At 51.7% G+C, this 18,894-nt stretch overlaps 6 protein-coding genes across 6 annotated transcripts; 4 read left to right on the forward strand and 2 right to left on the reverse strand.

The window, feature by feature from the left end:
• Window positions 1-190: 190 nt before the first annotated feature.
• N7477_005934 (glutamine synthetase family protein) lies at window positions 191-1,857 on the forward strand (the record flags this gene model as incomplete). The annotated part of the gene is made up of 5 exons (XM_056967597.1): window positions 191-608; window positions 661-917; window positions 972-1,024; window positions 1,079-1,768; window positions 1,827-1,857. The coding sequence occupies 5 exons, from the start codon at window positions 191-193 to the stop codon at window positions 1,855-1,857; spliced, it is 1,449 nt and encodes a 482-aa protein (XP_056822351.1).
• Window positions 1,858-2,892: 1,035 nt separating this feature from the next.
• Window positions 2,893-4,512, forward strand: N7477_005935 (malate synthase; the record flags this gene model as incomplete). Its single annotated transcript, XM_056967598.1, has 1 exon — window positions 2,893-4,512. The coding sequence occupies one exon, from the start codon at window positions 2,893-2,895 to the stop codon at window positions 4,510-4,512; it is 1,620 nt and encodes a 539-aa protein (XP_056822352.1).
• Window positions 4,513-7,534: 3,022 nt separating this feature from the next.
• N7477_005936 (uncharacterized protein) lies at window positions 7,535-9,418 on the forward strand (the record flags this gene model as incomplete). Its single annotated transcript, XM_056967599.1, has 1 exon — window positions 7,535-9,418. One exon carries the CDS (start codon window positions 7,535-7,537, stop codon window positions 9,416-9,418), a length of 1,884 nt encoding a protein of 627 aa, XP_056822353.1.
• Window positions 9,419-11,334: 1,916 nt separating this feature from the next.
• N7477_005937 (uncharacterized protein) lies at window positions 11,335-12,730 on the reverse strand (the record flags this gene model as incomplete). Its single annotated transcript, XM_056967600.1, has 4 exons — window positions 11,335-11,393; window positions 11,595-12,090; window positions 12,150-12,218; window positions 12,362-12,730. The coding sequence occupies 4 exons, from the start codon at window positions 12,728-12,730 to the stop codon at window positions 11,335-11,337; spliced, it is 993 nt and encodes a 330-aa protein (XP_056822354.1).
• A 974-nt stretch (window positions 12,731-13,704) lies between these two features.
• N7477_005938 (putative phenol monooxygenase) lies at window positions 13,705-15,897 on the reverse strand (the record flags this gene model as incomplete). Its single annotated transcript, XM_056967601.1, has 7 exons — window positions 13,705-14,090; window positions 14,143-14,273; window positions 14,326-14,600; window positions 14,660-14,682; window positions 14,741-15,518; window positions 15,564-15,800; window positions 15,853-15,897. The coding sequence occupies 7 exons, from the start codon at window positions 15,895-15,897 to the stop codon at window positions 13,705-13,707; spliced, it is 1,875 nt and encodes a 624-aa protein (XP_056822355.1).
• Window positions 15,898-17,102: 1,205 nt separating this feature from the next.
• Window positions 17,103-18,121, forward strand: N7477_005939 (plasma membrane t-SNARE secretory vesicle fusion; the record flags this gene model as incomplete). The annotated part of the gene is made up of 4 exons (XM_056967602.1): window positions 17,103-17,157; window positions 17,211-17,665; window positions 17,718-17,997; window positions 18,048-18,121. The coding sequence occupies 4 exons, from the start codon at window positions 17,103-17,105 to the stop codon at window positions 18,119-18,121; spliced, it is 864 nt and encodes a 287-aa protein (XP_056822356.1).
• Between the last annotated feature and the right edge of the window lie 773 nt (window positions 18,122-18,894).

Consider the following 18,894-nt stretch of genomic DNA (forward strand, 5'->3'; position numbering starts at 1 on the left):
GTATGCGCGGGGCATGTGGATCGGTTACCTAAGCAGTGACGATACCGCGCGGATCGCGCTATCTGTTGATCGCTTGCAGGTTTCGGGGCTGGACCTTGTTCATCCCTGCATCCAGCTGATAAGCAGTCGGTCTTCTTTATACCTTTCCGACCGTGCTGCTTCAGCTTATTCCTCATTCACACCCGTCGCCATGTCAGACCTCACTGCTGAGAATGTCGCCGATGTGCTTAAAGATGATCGTATGGTCAAAGTGGCCGGGATCGACGTCGATGGCATGCTGCGCGGCAAGCTCATGAAGAAGACCAAATTTCTCTCTATCGTCTCAGAGGGCTTCGGATTCTGCTCCGTTATTTTCGGCTGGGACCAGCATGATCAAACCTACTACAAAGAGCTGACAATCAGCAACAAAGAGAACGGATACCGCGATCTCCTCGCGATACCTGATCTGAGCAGTTTCCGGCGCATTCCTTGGGAGAACAATGTGCCTTTCTTCCTGGTCAGCTTCTTGGATCCTGATACACGCGAGCCGGTCTGCGCGTGCCCGCGAGGTCTGTTGAAGAACGCTGCTGCTAAGGCCGAAGCGGCTGGGTACCGCGCCATGGCAGGAGGTATGAATTAACCGCGCTCGTCTTTTCGCTGCCCCCATACTGACTTGAGAAGCCGAGTATGAATTTTATCAGTTCCGCGCACCGGGCAATCATCCTAACCCCGAACGAACGGCATCGCACACGGCGACCTTCCTCCAGAATAATGCGGTCGACTCCTTGCCGCCGTTAACGGAGGGCATGTTCGGATACTCGATTACTCGGCCGCTGCACAACCAGGATTACTACTACGGCATTTTTGATGCCTGTGAGCAATTCCGCTGCGATATTGAGGGATGGCACACCGAAAGTGGTCCTGGCGTATATGAGGCAGTAAGTGATGTCGCAGTCTGCGGCTTGGGCTGTAGCTAATCCTGGTCGCGTTAGGCATTACAATTCGGGGAAGCGAAGGAGATGGCGGACAAGGCCGGATTGTTCAAGTATGGTGTATCTGAAACTCTGTCGGGTTGGTGCTGACAGGTCATTTCCAATAGATACGTCGTCAAGGCGTACGGAATCAAGCACGGCATCACACCGTGCTTCATGGCTAAGCCGCGCCAGGGTCTTCCTGGTAACAGCGGACACATGCACATCTCACTTATGACAGCCGACGGCAAGAATGCCTTTATCCGCGATACCCCCGACCCCAATCCGCCCTACCCCGATGTCGCGCATCTCTCTGATCTGGGCCGACACTTCTTGGCAGGTCTGCTGGTCGGCTTGCCGGATATCATGCCTCTGTTTGCGCCAACGATCAACTCCTACAAGCGCTTGGTCGAGAATTTCTGGGCGCCCGTGACCGTTTCCTGGGGATTGGAGCACCGCGCTGCATCTATCCGGCTTATCACGCCACCAACGGCCAGCGCAAAGGCCACCCGCTTTGAAGTCCGTGTCCCCGGTGCTGACGCCAACCCGCACTTTGTCCTGGCAGCTATCATGGCATTGGGATGGCGCGGAGTCGAGAAGAAGCTCGAGATCCTCACGCCGCCATTGTCCAAGGGTGAGGATATGGGCGGTGCCAGTGACAAGGGCGTGCGACTCGCGAAGACCCTCAAGGAAGCGATCGTTACATTCATGCGACCGGACAGTATTGCACGCGAGGCATTTGGAGATGCCTTTGTGGATCACTTTGGTGGCACCCGGGAGCACGAGGTGCGTCTGTGGGAGGAGGCCGTCACGGACTGGTATGGTTTTTTTTTCTTCTCTTTTACGTAGTTGCGATGGCATGCTAACGACTCGCAGGGAGGTGCGTCGATATATCGAGACGGTTTAGGATGTCGCGTGGGGGGATTGATACCATAGTAGCGTGCAGCTGTACATAGCGGCATTTGGCCGAGTTGAGATAGGAATACATGAACATTGATCTCACGGTACATATCTCACGTTCAGTGCGCCGGGACGGTTCCAATTCTGGCGGCGGGCTATTGACTGTAGTCATGTCGAGAGTCCACAGCTAAGCACAAATTAAGCTCGGTCTAGACACTTTGGAGCAACCTCACTATATATAGCTCAACGTGCGAGACCTGTCAGTAACTGAATAGCTTTCACATGCCGATCACATGTGGCAACATGACGCATCATCACAAGCCTGGGCAAATCGGTCTAGTACCAAATGCTGAACCGAAAGCTACCGAGAGGAAGACTAGAGTGATGTTCAGAGCAAGCTTATCTGGAACGCTGAACCGCGGCTGATTGGACTTTCGGGTATGCGGGGGAAAGGCAGAGACAGCCACTGATCGGAAGAGTTAGGGATTAGCTCTGAGCCCAGGGTTATGTAGAGTTCAGCCTTGCTCGTCATCACGGAACACACAACACGCAAGTATAAGATCGTAGCGATTTCCGAATGAGAAAGACTGGCTCGTAAACAGCTGTCCGAAGGTCGCTGCCGTGATAAGACTCGGGTTGCGGCGCATGCCGAGTGTAGCTTGGGGGACGTGACCGCCTTGGAGAATCCGCACGAGTGAAGAATCCGGGGAACGGGGAGTGTCGGCCGAGAGGAAGTAGCTTCCTGCCAGTTTCCCGTCGGGAAAGTCCCCAGTAGTGAATAGTCATATCAGATAGTCAATGGACAAGTAAAAGAGCGTATCCGGATGCCCGCTCATTGGCCCCCGGTCGGGAGGTGCGAACAGCCGCGGCTCATGTCCCACGGTTCAAGGTGACGTATTCGAGATGTGCTATCTCCGCCTTCGGTCGAATGGGTTTGTATATAGTGGCCAGGATCCCTGATGAGAGTTTCTCTCTACAAAATCATTCTCATTCACACCTCCCGGCTTTGGATGATCGTGATTTCCATCAACACAATTCGAAAATGAGCTCCGTCGAAGCCAACCTGAAGGATGTTGCCATCCTCGGCAATATCTCTAATGACGCTCGTAAGATCCTGACCAAGGAGGCCTGCGCCTTCCTGGCTATTCTGCACCGTACCTTCAACCCGACTCGCAAGGCCCTGCTCCAGCGCCGTGTCGACCGCCAGGCCAACATCGACAAGGGTGTCCTGCCCGACTTCCTCCCCGAAACGAAGCACATCCGCGAGAATGACGCCTGGAAGGGCGCGCCCCCCGCTCCTGGTCTGGTGGATCGTCGTGTTGAGATCACCGGCCCTACTGACCGCAAGATGGTCGTCAACGCTCTCAACTCCGATGTGTGGACCTACATGGCCGATTTCGAGGACTCTTCCGCTCCCACCTGGGAGAACATGATTAACGGTCAGGTCAACCTCTACGATGCCATTCGCCGCCAGGTGGACTTCCAGCAGGGTGGTAAGGAGTACAAACTCCGCACTGACCGCGCCCTGCCTACTCTCATTGCCCGTGCCCGAGGCTGGCACCTTGACGAGAAGCACTTCACCGTCGACGGCGAGCCCATCTCCGGTGGTCTCTTCGATTTCGGTCTGTACTTCTTCCACAACGCCAAGGAGCTCGTCGCCCGCGGTCACGGCCCCTACTTCTACCTGCCCAAGATGGAGTCCCACCTCGAGGCCCGCCTCTGGAACGACGTCTTCAATTTGTCCCAGGACTACATCGGTCTCCCCCGCGGTACCATCCGTGGAACTGTTTTGATCGAGACCATCACCGCCGCCTTCGAGATGGACGAGATCATCTACGAGCTTCGCGACCACAGCTCCGGCTTGAACTGCGGCCGCTGGGACTACATCTTCTCCTTCATCAAGAAGTTCCGCCAGCACCCCAACTTCGTCCTCCCCGACCGCTCCGCTGTCACCATGACCGTCCCCTTCATGGACGCCTACGTCAAGCTCCTCGTCAAGACTTGCCACCGTCGCGGTGTCCACGCAATGGGCGGCATGGCCGCTCAAATCCCCATCAAGAACGATCCCGCCGCCAACGAGAAGGCCATGGAGTCCGTCCGTGCTGATAAACTCCGTGAGGTTCGCGCCGGCCACGACGGCACCTGGGTTGCTCACCCGGCCCTGGCCGCCATTGCTTCGGAAGTCTTCAACAAGTACATGCCAACGCCCAACCAGCTCTTCGTCCGCCGCGAGGAGGTGAACGTTACAGCCAACGATCTCCTGAACACCAACATCCCAGGCAGTATTACCGAAGAGGGCATTCGCAAGAACTTGAACATCGGTCTGTCCTATATGGAAGGTTGGCTCCGCGGTGTCGGCTGTGTCCCTATCAACTTCCTCATGGAAGACGCCGCGACTGCTGAAGTCTCCCGTTCCCAACTGTGGCAGTGGGCCAAGCACAACGTCACCACTGCCGAGGGCAAGAAGGTTGATAAGAACTACAATCTGCGTCTACTGCAGGAGCAGGCTGACAGCCTTGCTGCCAAGGGATCCAAGGGTAACAAGTACCAGCTTGCGGCGAGATACTTCGCTGGCCAGGTTACTGGTGAAGATTATGCCGACTTCTTGACCAGTCTGCTTTATAATGAGATCTCGTCGCCCGGCAGTGCTGCCAAGCTGTGATGAGACGGTGGATTATGATTATGAATACCCGAGTTTCCTTTTTGTTTTTAACCTTTCCTTATTCACTCCAAATTATCCTGGTGGATGAGCATAGTTGTATCAAAATCATTGATTCTGTTCATTATTAATCTATTCTCTTGTGATTGCAGGGCTAGTGCAGTCCCTAGATTGAAAAGTAAGCTGGAGCTCCAGAGGCCAGTCGAGCATGATGTAATGAGGCGGGACCTCGGGTCTAGATGTGGGGATATAAATCGTTGCGGACCACGGTAGTACATTTCTTCCATTTTTGCCTTTCTAGTGATCCGGGCATAGTGCTACTTCAGAGATTGGGCACATACTATCACATTTATTGAATCTCCCCAGTAGATGTTTTCACTTTCAATCAGGGTCAAGACCACTCTCAAGACTGTGGCCACTTGAATATCTGTAAAAGCTTCGATTACATCGCTTTAGAGGAGCCGAAGGATCTGAAGGATATGCTTCGTCAATGGTCTGTCCTGAGCAGGACACTACTTAAAATCAAATGATTTCAAAGCGGTAAACTCATGCAAGTCTCGTCAGTTTGTTTCCCAATTGCAATCCACATTGATTTATCTAGTCGTTCATCATAACCATGTAATATTGACCCGCTGGCCCGCAAAGCCGCCTCAACCTCGGCATATCCGCCAACCCGCCGGTTTCCCGTTTCCCGAATGCCGCTTCTCGGTCGAGAACCACCCCCAAAAGATCACCCGAATGGTAAACTGCAAGGGTTGCCACGCGTTCGAATAGTGAATCTACATAATAGACTCTTTGAGAAGTTGTCAAGCCGCGGGAAGCTCGTCCGCGGGTAAAAACCGCCGAAAAGCGGCGGTTGAACTACCGGGATCGCATCTTTGTGATTGCTTGTGAGTTACAGAGTCACTTTCAGATTTACTTCCAGATTTGTGTCACTGGTTTCTTGGGTGCCTTTGGCGTGGAGGGGCTGGTGAATGCGGCAATGGCGATATTTTGCGCTCGTGCGAAGAGTCAGCACTCTCATCTGATTGTGACTGCGTGGGTCGAATATAGTATTTGATGATTGTATTCAGTGGACACAAAAGACATCTTGAGGAGAGTTCATGATATTTCTCATCGCTGGTCTCTCAATCGCGTCAAGTGACTAGATCAATTCTGGCGAGTCGATCTTACGGTGCTGCATATAGGGGGACCTTTTACTGTCTATGACGGACTGTGCATAAGACGAAAAAATCACTAAAATGATTGTGAAAGCCTCATCGAACTCTGTAGTTTCCATGTCTGATGAGCACCATGCTGTATTGTTGTTTTAGCCGTGTGAGCCAGCCCTGACTGAATTGAGGCATGATCTGCTTCTCTGCAGGGAAGAAGTGCCACATTTCGCGGGCTTTGGCGATGAATTCATCCCCGTTGACTGTTCTCACAGCTTTGCTCTTGTTGTAGAGGCCAGTTGTACAGCTCTACTTCCAAAACAGACCATAGGATGATTTGCTTTCGTGAAGCAGAGCTGACGGGTCTTAAGTCGAGATGATCATATCTCTTCGACAAGATACTGAAGACAGTGGATTGGGTGATGCGCTTATGATAGATGTGTCTAAAGCGGGCGATACAGGCTACATGTCTTGGTTTGATTCCGAGCCCAGTCGCGGAGGATCTTTCTCGGGATTTCACATAGGTCACCGCGCGGCCCCTCAAAATTTTTAAAATGATGGTATGCCTGATGTGAATTGAGTGGTATCTCAAGGAGTAATTTCCCCATAGCTGAGGATCGCAACTCGCGTGGAGCATATTTCGACTGGAGAAGACAAGGACTTAGGCGGGGGAGGCGGTTTGACGTACTGTGATTGGCGTAGGCTATGTGGGCCAGACAGCTCACGATCGGGCATCTGTCGCTTTAAGAGACTCTTCTCTTCCGCCATTCCTCCCATTCGCACCATTTCGAGGAAATTAATCTCTCGTTTTATCCCTTGGAATATGGCTCAAGGTAGTGCATCGACTTCATCACAACACCATAATACAGAAGAACGTTCCTGGACACATTCATAATCCCGACTTTCCGTCTTATAGGGTACCTTGAAATCGATGATTCACCCTTTCCGAGCCTCACATCGAGACCCTAGCGATAGTCTCCACTCCCGACCCTGTGAACGAGCGGTCAGCTGGCCCCTATTCAGACCTGGGCCTATGAGTGTGCCTTACAAGCGATGAGTGGCGTATTTAGGGGCCTCGCGTGTTCCTGAACTAGTCCGGAATCGGGCCAAGGAATCCACTAGAATCCTCGCCAAAGCATAGCTGCTTTATTTCCTACCGTCGAGTAGCTCGTTGAAAAGGATCAAAGTTAGCCTAATCGAACGGATGTCTTGCTCGTCCAATATTGAGCCTCGTGGCGGCACTTGCAGGGTTGTTTAGCCGTCTGCTGTCAATGAGGATAACGGCTGGCGCTGTGTGATTCTCGATGAAGCAACTTCGGTTGACTCTCAAGCTTCAGATCCATTCGTGAGGCCAAGGCACTGTTCAATCAAGCTTCCGAAATAGCAAAGGTCTGGTAGTGGAAATGCTTGTGTAGCCAGTTGCCAGCACGGGGTTATTTTGGGATAGAACCCCAACGCGTTCTCTCGGCCTTGTCCGAAAGCGAGCCCTGGATGGTAAGCAATAGTCCCGCCACTGAACTCGACACTGGGAAGAAAATAGCCGACGCTAAACTTGAACTGCACGGTTCCTGACCAGCACGGGCCTTAATCTCCACTTGGTCGATCCGGATTCAAGCCACCGCATGGCACCGATCCACTCAGGTTCTCGTCGGATCTTTTTGCCCTTGTTGGTGATATCCACCAAACTGTGGATTTGTCACTGTCAGGAAGATCCGTATTCCTTCTTTAGAGGCCGCTTCCTCCCTTCTTCTCAACCATTCATTCCTCTGCTCTTGTGTTGAGTAGACTGTTCACTCGTTTCCTTGAGAGCTCTGCTTCTCGTCCATTCTTTTCAGAATATTACTCCAGAGTATTTCTCTGACTCAACTAACAAGATGCGGGTTCAAACATATTCGCTTTTGTCCTTGGCTGCCGTGGCATCTGTCCAGGCCGTCGGCGCCATTTCAACCGAGACTGAAAACATAACTACCCTACCGGCGATACCTGTCGTCGCTCCCACCAGCTCTGCGGTTCAGGTTGCTTCATCTTCTGCCCCCCAGGTCACGCTGTCCCCTATTGCGTCGCCTTCGGTCCACTCGCATCATCATCATCATCACTGGACTTACCCCGGTGGTCCTACTCGCTCGCGCAAAGCATGCTCGTCAAAGGCCGTGTCTTCAAGCGCTATTCAGTCTTCCACTCCCTTGGCTCACACCGTGACTCCATCCGCAAGCGTCTCATTGCGTCCTATCCACTCACCGACTCCTTCTTCCTCTGGAGTTGCCAGACCGAGTAACAGCTCCCCTGTTGGACCCAAGCGGCCTTCGGGAAGTGTCTCTGTTTCTGGTCATCCCGTTCCAACTGGTGGTGCGGGCCATGGACACGGTGGCCACGGACACCACCCTGGGGGCAATGGCCACGGTGAGGGCAATGGCCATGGCCATGGTGAGGGCAACGGTAACGGCCACGGTGAAGGCAACGGCTCTGGCGAGGGTAACGGTCACGGCCATGGTGAGGGTAACGGCCACGGTGAAGGCAACGGCTCTGGCGAGGGTAACGGTCACGGCTCTGGCGAGGGTAACGGTCACGGCTCTGGCGAGGGTAACGGTCACGGCTCTGGTGAGGGCAACGGTCATGGCTCTGGTGAGGGCAATGGCCACGGCCACGGCTCCGGCTCTGGCTCCGGCTCTGGCGACTTCACCACTTCTACTGTTTTCAGCACTCGTACTTCCACTATTACTGCTTGCCCATCCACAGTCACCAACTGCCCGGCTCGTGAAAAGACCACTTTCGTTACCACCGAGACCATTGTTGTGTCTACCACCATCTGCCCTGCTACCGCCGAAGCCACGACTACTTCCGCTCCCACTGGCACTGGCGCAGGCTCTCCTTACGTTACCACCGAGACTGTTCTGACAACTCGCACCGCGACCATTACCGAGTGCCCTGCAACTGTTACCAACTGCCCCGCACGCGAGAAGACCACTTCAACCACCACTGAGACTCTTGTTGCTGGAACCACCGTGTATACCGTCACTCCTGCTCAAGCTGTTCCTACTATCACTGAAGTTGCCGGTGCCGGTGCTACCTCCACTGGAAGCTCTGCAGGTGCCGCTGAGAGCTCGCTCACCACTGAGACTATCTACACGACTGAGATTGAGACTGTGTACAAGTGCCCTGCTACCGTCACCGACTGCCCTCTGACTGAGAAGACGGCCCACACTTCAACTCAAACCGTTGCTGTTGGCACAACTGTTTACCCTGTCACCGTTGCTGCCACTGCCACTGGATCTGTCTCTGGAACCGGATCAAGCTCAGGTGTCTCGACATCTGGCTCTGAGTCCAGCTCTGGCTCTGGATCTACTTCCGGCTCTATGTCTGGCTCTGGATCTGAGTCTACCGCTGGCTCTGGGTCTACCTCCGGCTCTACTTCCGGTTCTGGATCCGAGTCTAACTCGGGCTCTGGATCAGGTGTCGGTGCAGAGTCCGTCGTCGTCTCACTTATCGCCGTGCCTACCAATTCGTTTGTCTCGCCTGTCGGCGCCGGCGCGATTTCCGCCTCGGCTTTCGCCACGTCTGCCAAACCCTCCGGTATCCCCTCGGCTTCTCACCACACGGTCACCAAGCCCACTTCCTCTCCTGTTGGCGTGAGTGGCCTTGGCTCCACGACTACAACTTCAAGCGGCCCTGTCTATACCGGTGGTGCCGTTTTGCAGTCGAGCTACTCGGCTGTGGTTCTTGTCTGCGGACTTGGCGCCGTTCTGTCCTTCATTCTCTAGACGACCTTTCTATTCTTGCCTCATAGAGCGGCCCTTTTCATTCTGATTCTCCTGTTCTATTTCTAGGACCCTAATGTACATGAATATATGTTTGGATCTATGCATATAATTAATTGCAATTCATGCACTTGGATCAATCCTACGAGGAGATTTCGCCCGGTATTGATCATGACTCGAGCAGTACCCGCGGCCTTTTTCACTTTCATTGGAGCTTTTAATCTCTCATTCTTGATAGATCTGTAATCTACCATGTAAAACTATACACCTCAGGTCGATGAATTGTACACACAGTCAGCCAAGTAATACAGGTGCAGGCGGCTCCCAGCTCATGTGACGATCTCCCTGTCTCCAATAAGCTTCTACTGCATTCCTTGCCCCTTCAACCACCTTCATATGATGCTTCTCCAGGAAGTGTGAGAATATATGCATAATAACCATCCGGTCACTCGTCGACGTAGCAAGCCTTCCGACCACATAGAGTGGCCAGGTGAGTGTAGACATAGGAGTCGAGAGTACACAAACTCGAAGCACGCTATCGAAAGCAAGCCGATATATCTCTCGATTTCGTCCCAGCACTTCAGCGGGGCAATCATCACACAATATCATGTGAAGAACAAGTAGCCCGCAGTATTTATATGCGCGGGCAATTTGAAACATTGCCTCCTGGTAGGCATCCGCGGTAGGCAGAGTCTCCATCGACCGTGCTTCCAAGCTTGCCGCCAACGCTCCCGCCTCGCAGGTCATGTCTTCGCCCTCTCTGAGTCGACCGACGATGTCGGCTAGACGATGCATTAATGGCCAGAGTCTGCCCGTATAACCGAAGACGGTGTCCAAATTATCTGTGAAATTAGCACAGTGGCTCTTACTTATTAGAAGAGGACGAGCCTCCATGGATAGGGCGAGCATGACGTTGAAGTATTGGAACACTTTGCAGAAGAACGCGAAGCATGGTGTTCCGGGCGCGTCCCGTTGGTAGTCTAGCAGGATCTTGGCCCCTTGCAAATGACACCACGCATTGCTAGCGGAATTACCGAGCACGATCTGGGTATCTGTTAGGGCCTGATAAGATGAGCATTTTTTTCCCTGTGAGACAGTACCTCGTAGTATATCAGAAGTAAGCTCCCCGCAAGCACGTTCATCCGGGACATTTCGCTCAGCTCGGGTCGAGAGATTTCGATAGCTAGCAGGTGCAATGCGTGGGAATGCAACTGTGTCGCATTTTGCCGAGACTCCCCACCAAGATGATGAAGATGTGCAGCTGCGACAGCTTCGACTGCGCGTTGAACTTGCATCGAATTTGACACGCGAGGTAAAACATGGAGCACGAATGGATTCGAAATCCCAGGGTACGATGATGAAAATGTAATCAGGCTAGCGACAATAGTGTTGAAATGATACACGAGCCGGGTTTCCGTGCTACTCGGCTGAGGAAGAAGCGCTGGCCGCGTAGACGGCGAGCTTGCATCTTCATGCTGTCGCTTGCGATGGCGGGTTTGAGAGTATTTTACCATTGTCCAATCTGGATAGCTGCAGTCTACTCCGCGTGCGATGCATATTTGACAAGATGGCCGGGCCTCGTCGCATTTCTTGCGTCTTTTGCGACTGCATCTCGAATTAGCGTTTTGCGAGGATCCGTGGGTTGAGGGGCGGGAAGGATCCGTACCAGTTCAAGCAGCCCCATCTTGACCTGGTCCCTTGACGCTGGGATTGTGACGCTGTTGGGCCTGTTGCATTTCTGTCTATCATGATGATCGTAGTGTAAGGATGCTCTCGATTCATCAGTCACGATGCGGAGAACTACGTGACATCAGACCGATCGGGGTCATGTGATGCGTATGACCGTATTCATTAGTTTGTATTATTTGCATGAAGAGATTAAACTTGGAAAGCATCTAGATACAAATTGGAAAACGAAATTATGTCGAGCGCTCACGAAGATTGAAGAAATGAGCCTCCCTCCGATCCAAATGACCACCTGCGTATGATCAATGTCTCCAATTCCGCCCTATATACCACACGCCCCATATGCCACGCCCGACCTCACCGATAATCTCTATTCTCGGACAGCTGATGCGGCATAGGGCTTGCCTCCAGCTCGGTAGGCGCATCGCTGGCGCGTATGTTATTGGTATCCCATGTCCAGCCACTTGAGATGTCGCCGACGTGTGTCCAGTACTAGAACCGTCCGGGCCACTCGAGAAGGTGTTGCGATTTGGATCAGGGCTCTTTGTCGAGACAGTGTCCATTGGTGTGGCCATGGGCACATCAAGCTCGCTCTTCCGACTATAAGGCTCGGATGGGGCGGGGTTGCCATGGCCATGGCCATGGCCGTGGCCAAACATAGCCCATCGTGCGGTGCGCTCGGTCCGTCCATCTTGTGATGACATCCACTGACTGTACACGCGCTGGCGACCAAGTACGAAGAACAAGGCAACCAGAATGGCGACGAAAGCCACACTCGCTATCACAATGCCTGCGAGAGCGCCGGTGCTGAGACCATGGGAGCCACCGCCTGTTGCTGCTGCGCTGGTTGTAATGCCGCTGCTGGTGGTGCTGGTTGTTGAGCTTGCACCTCCCTCGCTTCCCTCGGCTGGCATAGACTGACCGGGCACAAGCATATATGGATATACGAGAGCTCGCTTGTATTGTTCTTCAAAGGTTCGAGTGGCGTTCTGGAAAAAGAAACCGTTAGTAAAGAATGAAAATTAGAATGTAATGCAATTGGACTTACAGGATTTATGACACCAACCATGCCGTTCTCGAGACACGAGCCTATGGCGGTGCAATAAAAGAATGTAGGCTATATTGAGAGCATCAGTTTCATAACGAGACACTCGCAAGCAGAATAGATACTTACCTTGGTATCATTGACAACCAGTGACCAGGTAGGTGGCTGGGAGGAACACTTAGCAGGTCGAATACTCTTCGTCTTTGCTGACTTACTGGTCCGACCAGCTGGCCATCTTCTTCGTTGAACGAATTAAACATGCCGGACCAAAATACAGGTCCACTAGCGGGAACACATGGTGCATCGAAGTCTGCTTTTACAACCGAGTGATTTGCAGGATAGAACTCGAATATGACAATGTCGCCAACATTGGCGGTAATGCTATGAGGCACGTATTGATGAGGGCTTGATTTGGGCCCTACTTGAATCGTGTGGGTTGCGGTACCGGTCGCAGTCGGCGTCCAGGCCGTTGTAGTCGTTGTCGCAAGCGTCGAGTTCGCGGTGGCTGCAGATGTTTGTGTACACAGTGTCGATAGTGTGAGCAAGACCAGCAAGAGTTGGAATACTCGATCTGGAAGCAGCATACTTGGGTAAAAAGCGTAACAATGTACGAATAGTAGGCATGAATGTGAGCGCAGGCGGTAAGGAGGAAGGAAGAAGGACGATAGAGGTGGGAAAGAGGCACGCAAGGTCAAAGAAATTCGTGGTTTAGCCTAGACTACCAGATATGGCCGAGACCTGGCCCTGGCTTTTCTTTGATTTTTTTTTTTTTCGTCTGGTCAATACTTCTCTCAAAGAAACCTTGTGCAGAGTCGAATCAATTCTTCGGCGTGCCCCACGTTGGGCTTCTACGATTCTACGTTTTCAGAACTCTGCGGGCAACTGGCACTGAAAGGGTATACCTTAGAATGTGGGTTTATTAGTGGATTGGTATAGTATTTTACAGCGTCGAAGAAAATAGAACGCCTCTCTGAACGAGAGACAATTGAAAGTGGTAATCCCAAAATTCGACCTGTGCGCGGATAAAGAGGCTGAACTGCTTTCATTTTGCAGAGTTCACCCTATTGATTGGGGACACTGGGCACTGGGCGGCGCAGTCAGCATGCCATGCATCCTGGAGGAGTCAGACAGTGCGGCTGTCCCGAGACCGCATGTCAGCGTGGAGTTTTTAAGTGCCACTGTCGAGGCTGCTTCTTTTGCTGCGTTGTAAAAGCCCGGCTGCCCGTGAGATGGGGCCAAGTGGCGACTCAAGATGGAGTGAATAAAGGCTACCCAATTCAAACTAACGCATTTCCCTCCAGGGCTCTATTTGAAGAGGCTCCCCCGGCAGCCACATAAGGAGCTGTCGTGCGGTGAGCGGGGTATACAGATGCCTTTTAATGACACGTGAAAGAAGCACAAAAGTCGAAGGGAAGCCATGTCATACAATAAGCCCAGTCATATTCTGTAAAGTGGTGCCGGCCGCTCAGACCGACTTCAGATTTTAGAGAGAGAAAAACGCAGATGCTCGCACGAATAGTCCACTGGTCAATTTGCTTCATCCTGTGGTGTATACACTCTAGATTGTGCGGATCAGGGATTCCAAATACTTTTGGACGCGTTTCACGTCGTCCAAGGCAGCAATGACACCAATGTATCCATCGGGACGAACGACAGCCAAAGCACCCTCGGCTGGGTCGACGCCGTAAATTCCGTAGACATCATCAATCTCATATCCACTGTAGAACGACATTTCAGAGTATTGCTTTATCTCTCGTGGAATGTCGGTCCACACGAAGTCATTCTCCAGGCGAGGATGAACCACAACCTGTTCAAGCACCGACGGTGGAAATCGAGGAATCATTGCACCGAGCTGAGTCAATGTTTGGGTCGAAGTGCCATGAGGTTTCAGTAGGTCCGTCGATGTAAGACAAAGAATACGGAACCGTCCAGTGGACGCGAAGTCTAGACCTGGTCAGATAAACAGCTTCAGAAAGGCAGCCGATTTGCAACTTACCATCTTGCAGATCACGACGATAGCCATCCGCATGACGAATCAAACGCACGTTCAATAGTCGCCTTCCTGGACGCAAAATGCCCGACAAATAGTCGGTACCCTGAATTGGATTCTTCTTGCCTTCCAGGTCTCTTACAGTCGTCATATTATCAGGGGTACTCGATTCCGCACCCGCTGGTGAACCCGTTACCGCGGCTGAATACTTCGAGGAATTGATCGTGGGTCAGCCCTCCAACGCCATCTTCAGACGCCCCAATCTTTCCTGAAAACATCGATGAGAAGTTTCGATCGAATTCTATCAGCTGCTGTGCGATTGTGTGACGTTCGATATGGTATGTATCGAGGAGAGGGTCCGGTCGTCCGCTGCTTCCACTAGGTGTAAGTCCATGAATGGCATATACAAGCTTCCAGGCCAGATTATAAGAGTCCATCATGGAGACATTCATCCCCTGTCCTGCCTAATATTTGAAAAATTGTTAGTCATTCCAAAGGAAACCTATACTAAGCCGACTTTTACCTTCGGGCTGTGCGTATGGCAAGCTACAGACATAGGATGTTAGCAAGTAGTCTTCCCACGGACTGATATTGTTTCACCTACCATCTCCGGCAATAAAGACACGATTCACACCCTTCGAATCTTTCACCGAAAAGCTATCTGTGACCCGCTGGCCGATCTGATATGCCGCCCACCAGTCCACAGCGCCGTCCTTCTTCGGTCGGATGTAGTATGGCTTGAAGACCGCGGCTGCGTTATCGAAGATGGTCTGCTCTGTGACCTTACTCCGGCGAGCTCTAGCATCTGCCGTGGGAGGTGTGTCCGGTCCATCCACGGTCTGTTGATCGCTGTCGGGTTTCACATCGCCGGGCACTTGCACATACAATCTTGTCAAGTACTCGCCAGTTGCGATTCGCTCACGAGGAATCACCATAACGGAGCCAGCCGGTGAGTGAATGGCACATCTTCTCCTGATATCAGGGAAATCGGTGTCAACGACTAGGTCGACGACTCCCCAGATATGATCCAGTGATTCTCCCTCCAGCTTGAGGCCCATGCTGCGTCGAACAACAGAGTGTGCACCATCTGCGCCGACGAGATACTTGGTTCTCACGGTTCGTCTATGTCCCTCTGTTTCAATCTCTGCCACAACCGGGAACTCCGCATCGCCCGCCTCGTCGATCTTGACTTCGATCAATTTGGTATTCCGCTGTACACCGCGTTTCGAATAACGCAACAAATCTGTTTCCAGTATCCGTTCAATTCGGCCTTGGTGAATCGTGACTTCATGTGGGAAGCGAGCAGGCACAGCGACGTCCGGGACAATCGATGTTCGTTCAATGATTTTATCTTTGTCGTTGGATGGGTTCCAAAATGCGACCTTTGCCGTTAGTGAAGCCGTTTCTCCCAGGGAGGATCAATTTACCTGCCACATCTGACATCCCTCGGTGAGAATCTCATCTGCCAGACCGAGTGACTTTAGTGTCTCGAGTGTGCGCGGCTGAAGGCCATCGGCTTGTCCTGACTTCAGGGTGGTTGGCTTTGCGTCCACGCAGAGCAGCGACTCATCACTCAATCCATATCGAGCCAGAAGGAGGTCCAGCATAAGCCCTGCAGGCCCAGCTCCCACAATAACGACTTCATATTTTTTCTGTTGTGGATTCTGCGACTTGCGGAGCTAGACGCGGGAGCGGGGGTGCGAATGAGGGGAGAACGCGAAGCTCGCGCGACGCGGCAGAGTATTCCGTGAAGACTGGCATAGTGGCGCGTAATAGCAAGCACAGCTCTGAGGATCTGATTGTGATTTTTCAGTCAATAGGTTGAGTATTGTGGGCGACTATTTGCTTTATAGAGATATCCCAAGGTCAAGGACGTGTTCAATGGGTCGCACTTGGCTGTATCGCGGGCCACATTAAAAAGCGGGGAATTGGGAGTGCTGTCTATGCGCCATGATTGAATTGCTACTTGGAGCCGGTGGATCTTTTTACATGTGTAGCCAGTGAAAAGGAGCCGGCGATCGCTGGATGTCCCATTTTGGTGGATTTGTGAGATTCTGGTAATCAGTGGTCATGCCGGTTCTGGGGTTTTTGCCGAAGATTGGCGAATCTCGGATTTAGAATGCGCCACCCTTCCCTACGATCAATAAATCCGGATCAACAGTCGCCATGTGTTCTCCGTGCCATAGTAAATATACGCCATATCATGATCAATGCATTATATCATCGGTGGGCTCTAGTACCTATACACAATGCCGTTGCAATCAAACTCGTTATTATACACAATGTACGATAGAGGAAACCACGCCGAGATCATCACGAAGTGCCGACGCTACTGGGCTCTTTACGATGCCAGGTGTCCAAGTTCTCCGGTCTAAGATTGTAACTTCGCGTCAATATATTCAGGAAAGACAAATACAGGCCTCGAGGTTGAATCAGTGATGCCCAAGGCGTCCCTGCATGGCTGTCGCTGCCTGGTGCATCGTGTTACGTCGCAGTCACTCCCGCATCGCCCCGGAGACATAGTGGACCTTCCTGCCGCAATATTGAAATTTTGCAGCGTATTATCTGGCATAGTGACTTGGGATGCTTGATTTAGAGGCTGAGGGTCTGCTTCATCTATTTTTGGGAGTCTTCCAGGCAGCGCCAGATCGTCCTGCGGGCGACGGCCATAGCCACACCAATCAAGTCTGCCGTTTCGCACGAATCGAACCATTCGTCCAATTGCATATAACGCTGGCCAATCAAAGGATAATTGCCACTTCAAGCTGCTGAGGCTCAATCCGACGATCGTTCTCCAGGCATCTCAATTCCATCGGGATCCTTCCATTTGTTTTTGACTACAAATAATCCTAGGCTCAGCATGGTCTCTGTTCACAAAGCTTATTATTCGACAGTCTTGGCATCTCAGACGAGACACTCCGCTTCAAAAGCCAAGGCTGCCAACAACACGTATAATTACAAACCAAATGTCTTTCTACAATCAACGGGCTCCCGATCTTGAGTCTAATCAAGTTCAATATGGTCAGAATCGTCCCATCACATCCAGATCGGCACATGTCTCATCTGTTTCATAGAGCTTCAGCCTAGGAGTGGGATGGCGATAAATCTTGCGAAGCGTCGTGAGATCGAAGAACAGCTCGATCATATCATATCAAAGCAAGCTGAACTTCGACCAGCCCAGCAAGCTCTTCTCAACTCGACCACTTCAACTGAGGACCAGCAATGTCGCCTTCATATCGAGTCTATTGGAAGCGACATCATAGGCTACTTTGGCACCTCTCGTAATTTGCTCGCGATACTTAAACGCGAGTCAAATCCAGATGATTGGCACGCTCAGACTCAGATTCAGTACATCAGCGACAAAATAAGAAAGGAGATTGAAGCCTACAGATTATCTCAGAGAGACTTTGATCGCCAGATGCGTTCGCAGGTGCGCCGACGATATGAGATCGCTCACGAAGATGCTACACCCGAGGAGATTGACCAAGGCGTAGAGAATGTGATCATGGGGCAGGAGCAGGTATTCAGTGTATGTTCCTATCCCTAGAGTCCCAAAATATCTTTTACCGACAGGTAAACAGGTCCAGGGTCAGCGAAGCCAGCACGCAAGTGAGGCTCGTGCGGCTGTCATACAAAGATCAGCCGCAATTCGCAAGATCGAGCAAGATCTGATCACTCTCGCGGAACTATCACAAGAAGTTGCTGAGCTTGTCCATCAACAAGAATCTGCTGTTGTTGAAATTGAACAGACGGTAAACCAAACCCACGAAAACCTGCAAAAAGCCAATACTCACTTGGACATGGGAATTCAAAGTGTGCGCAACGCTAGGAAATGGAAGTGGTGGGCTCTCTTCATTTGTCGTACGTGTTTGTTCAATTTTTGCTTCGAGATATTGCTGACATCTGTTTAGTTCTCATTGTGCTCATTGTTGTGGTTGTGGCGGTTGTGTACTGCTCCTTGAGCCATAGCTGTTCAGTCAAATAAGGATCGAGAAACACGATAAAGCGGCTAACCTAGCAATAGATACAAGTAATGTCTCATTTAATTTTTAACTCCATGAGCGCCCCTTCACCGATCCATAATTATCATAATCGCTCTTGTAGAGCCATAGTGCTCAGAGTAAAGAGACGAAAGGACCTCAAGACAGGAAAGTTAGGCAATAACGAAGTGAATCTCGCGACTGACCGCTAGTTTTGAACCGACCGCTTCTAACTCCGCACTCTCAAATTTTCCTCATAATCAAGTAAGAGGGGCTGGCCCATAGTAGTCTGATCAGGCCCTCTGACACGGCACTATGGTATATCTCGTTGCCGAAGTCGGCATTGGGATGCCTGAGCACGAGATCCAGGCGGCAGACGGTATGACAGAGTACCCGAGTCATATGGAATGCACGACGTGATGAAACTTTGAGGACCCAGACTAATGCAGCTCCATGTCCATAGATCCGCTAAGCCACTGGATTAAATCCTTTTTCCAGGCTCCCCCCCGCATATTGACCCTAGGTGGAGTCCTGCTAATGGGGGATTTCCGGTGAACCGGTCACGACGCTCCTTCCACTCCCTTCCCGCTCCTCCTCAACAAATCATTGATGATGATTGTTAAAACTATGGACCAAGGGCCATGATGAGGTCTATATCCGTAATCTGTGGATCTTGGATGGGGGGTTTCCCGCTCGTGATGTAGCCCGTCATACTTTGGATCGGGAGGAGCGTTTGAATATTGGTGCATTTTCCCACTTATTCACCTGATTTAGATCT

Source organism: Penicillium maclennaniae (genome assembly GCF_028827695.1).
Source record: "Penicillium maclennaniae strain IBT 15551 chromosome Unknown utg000005l:1.0-2652337.0:1.0-2654196.0, whole genome shotgun sequence".
Taxonomy (NCBI): domain Eukaryota; kingdom Fungi; phylum Ascomycota; class Eurotiomycetes; order Eurotiales; family Aspergillaceae; genus Penicillium; species Penicillium maclennaniae.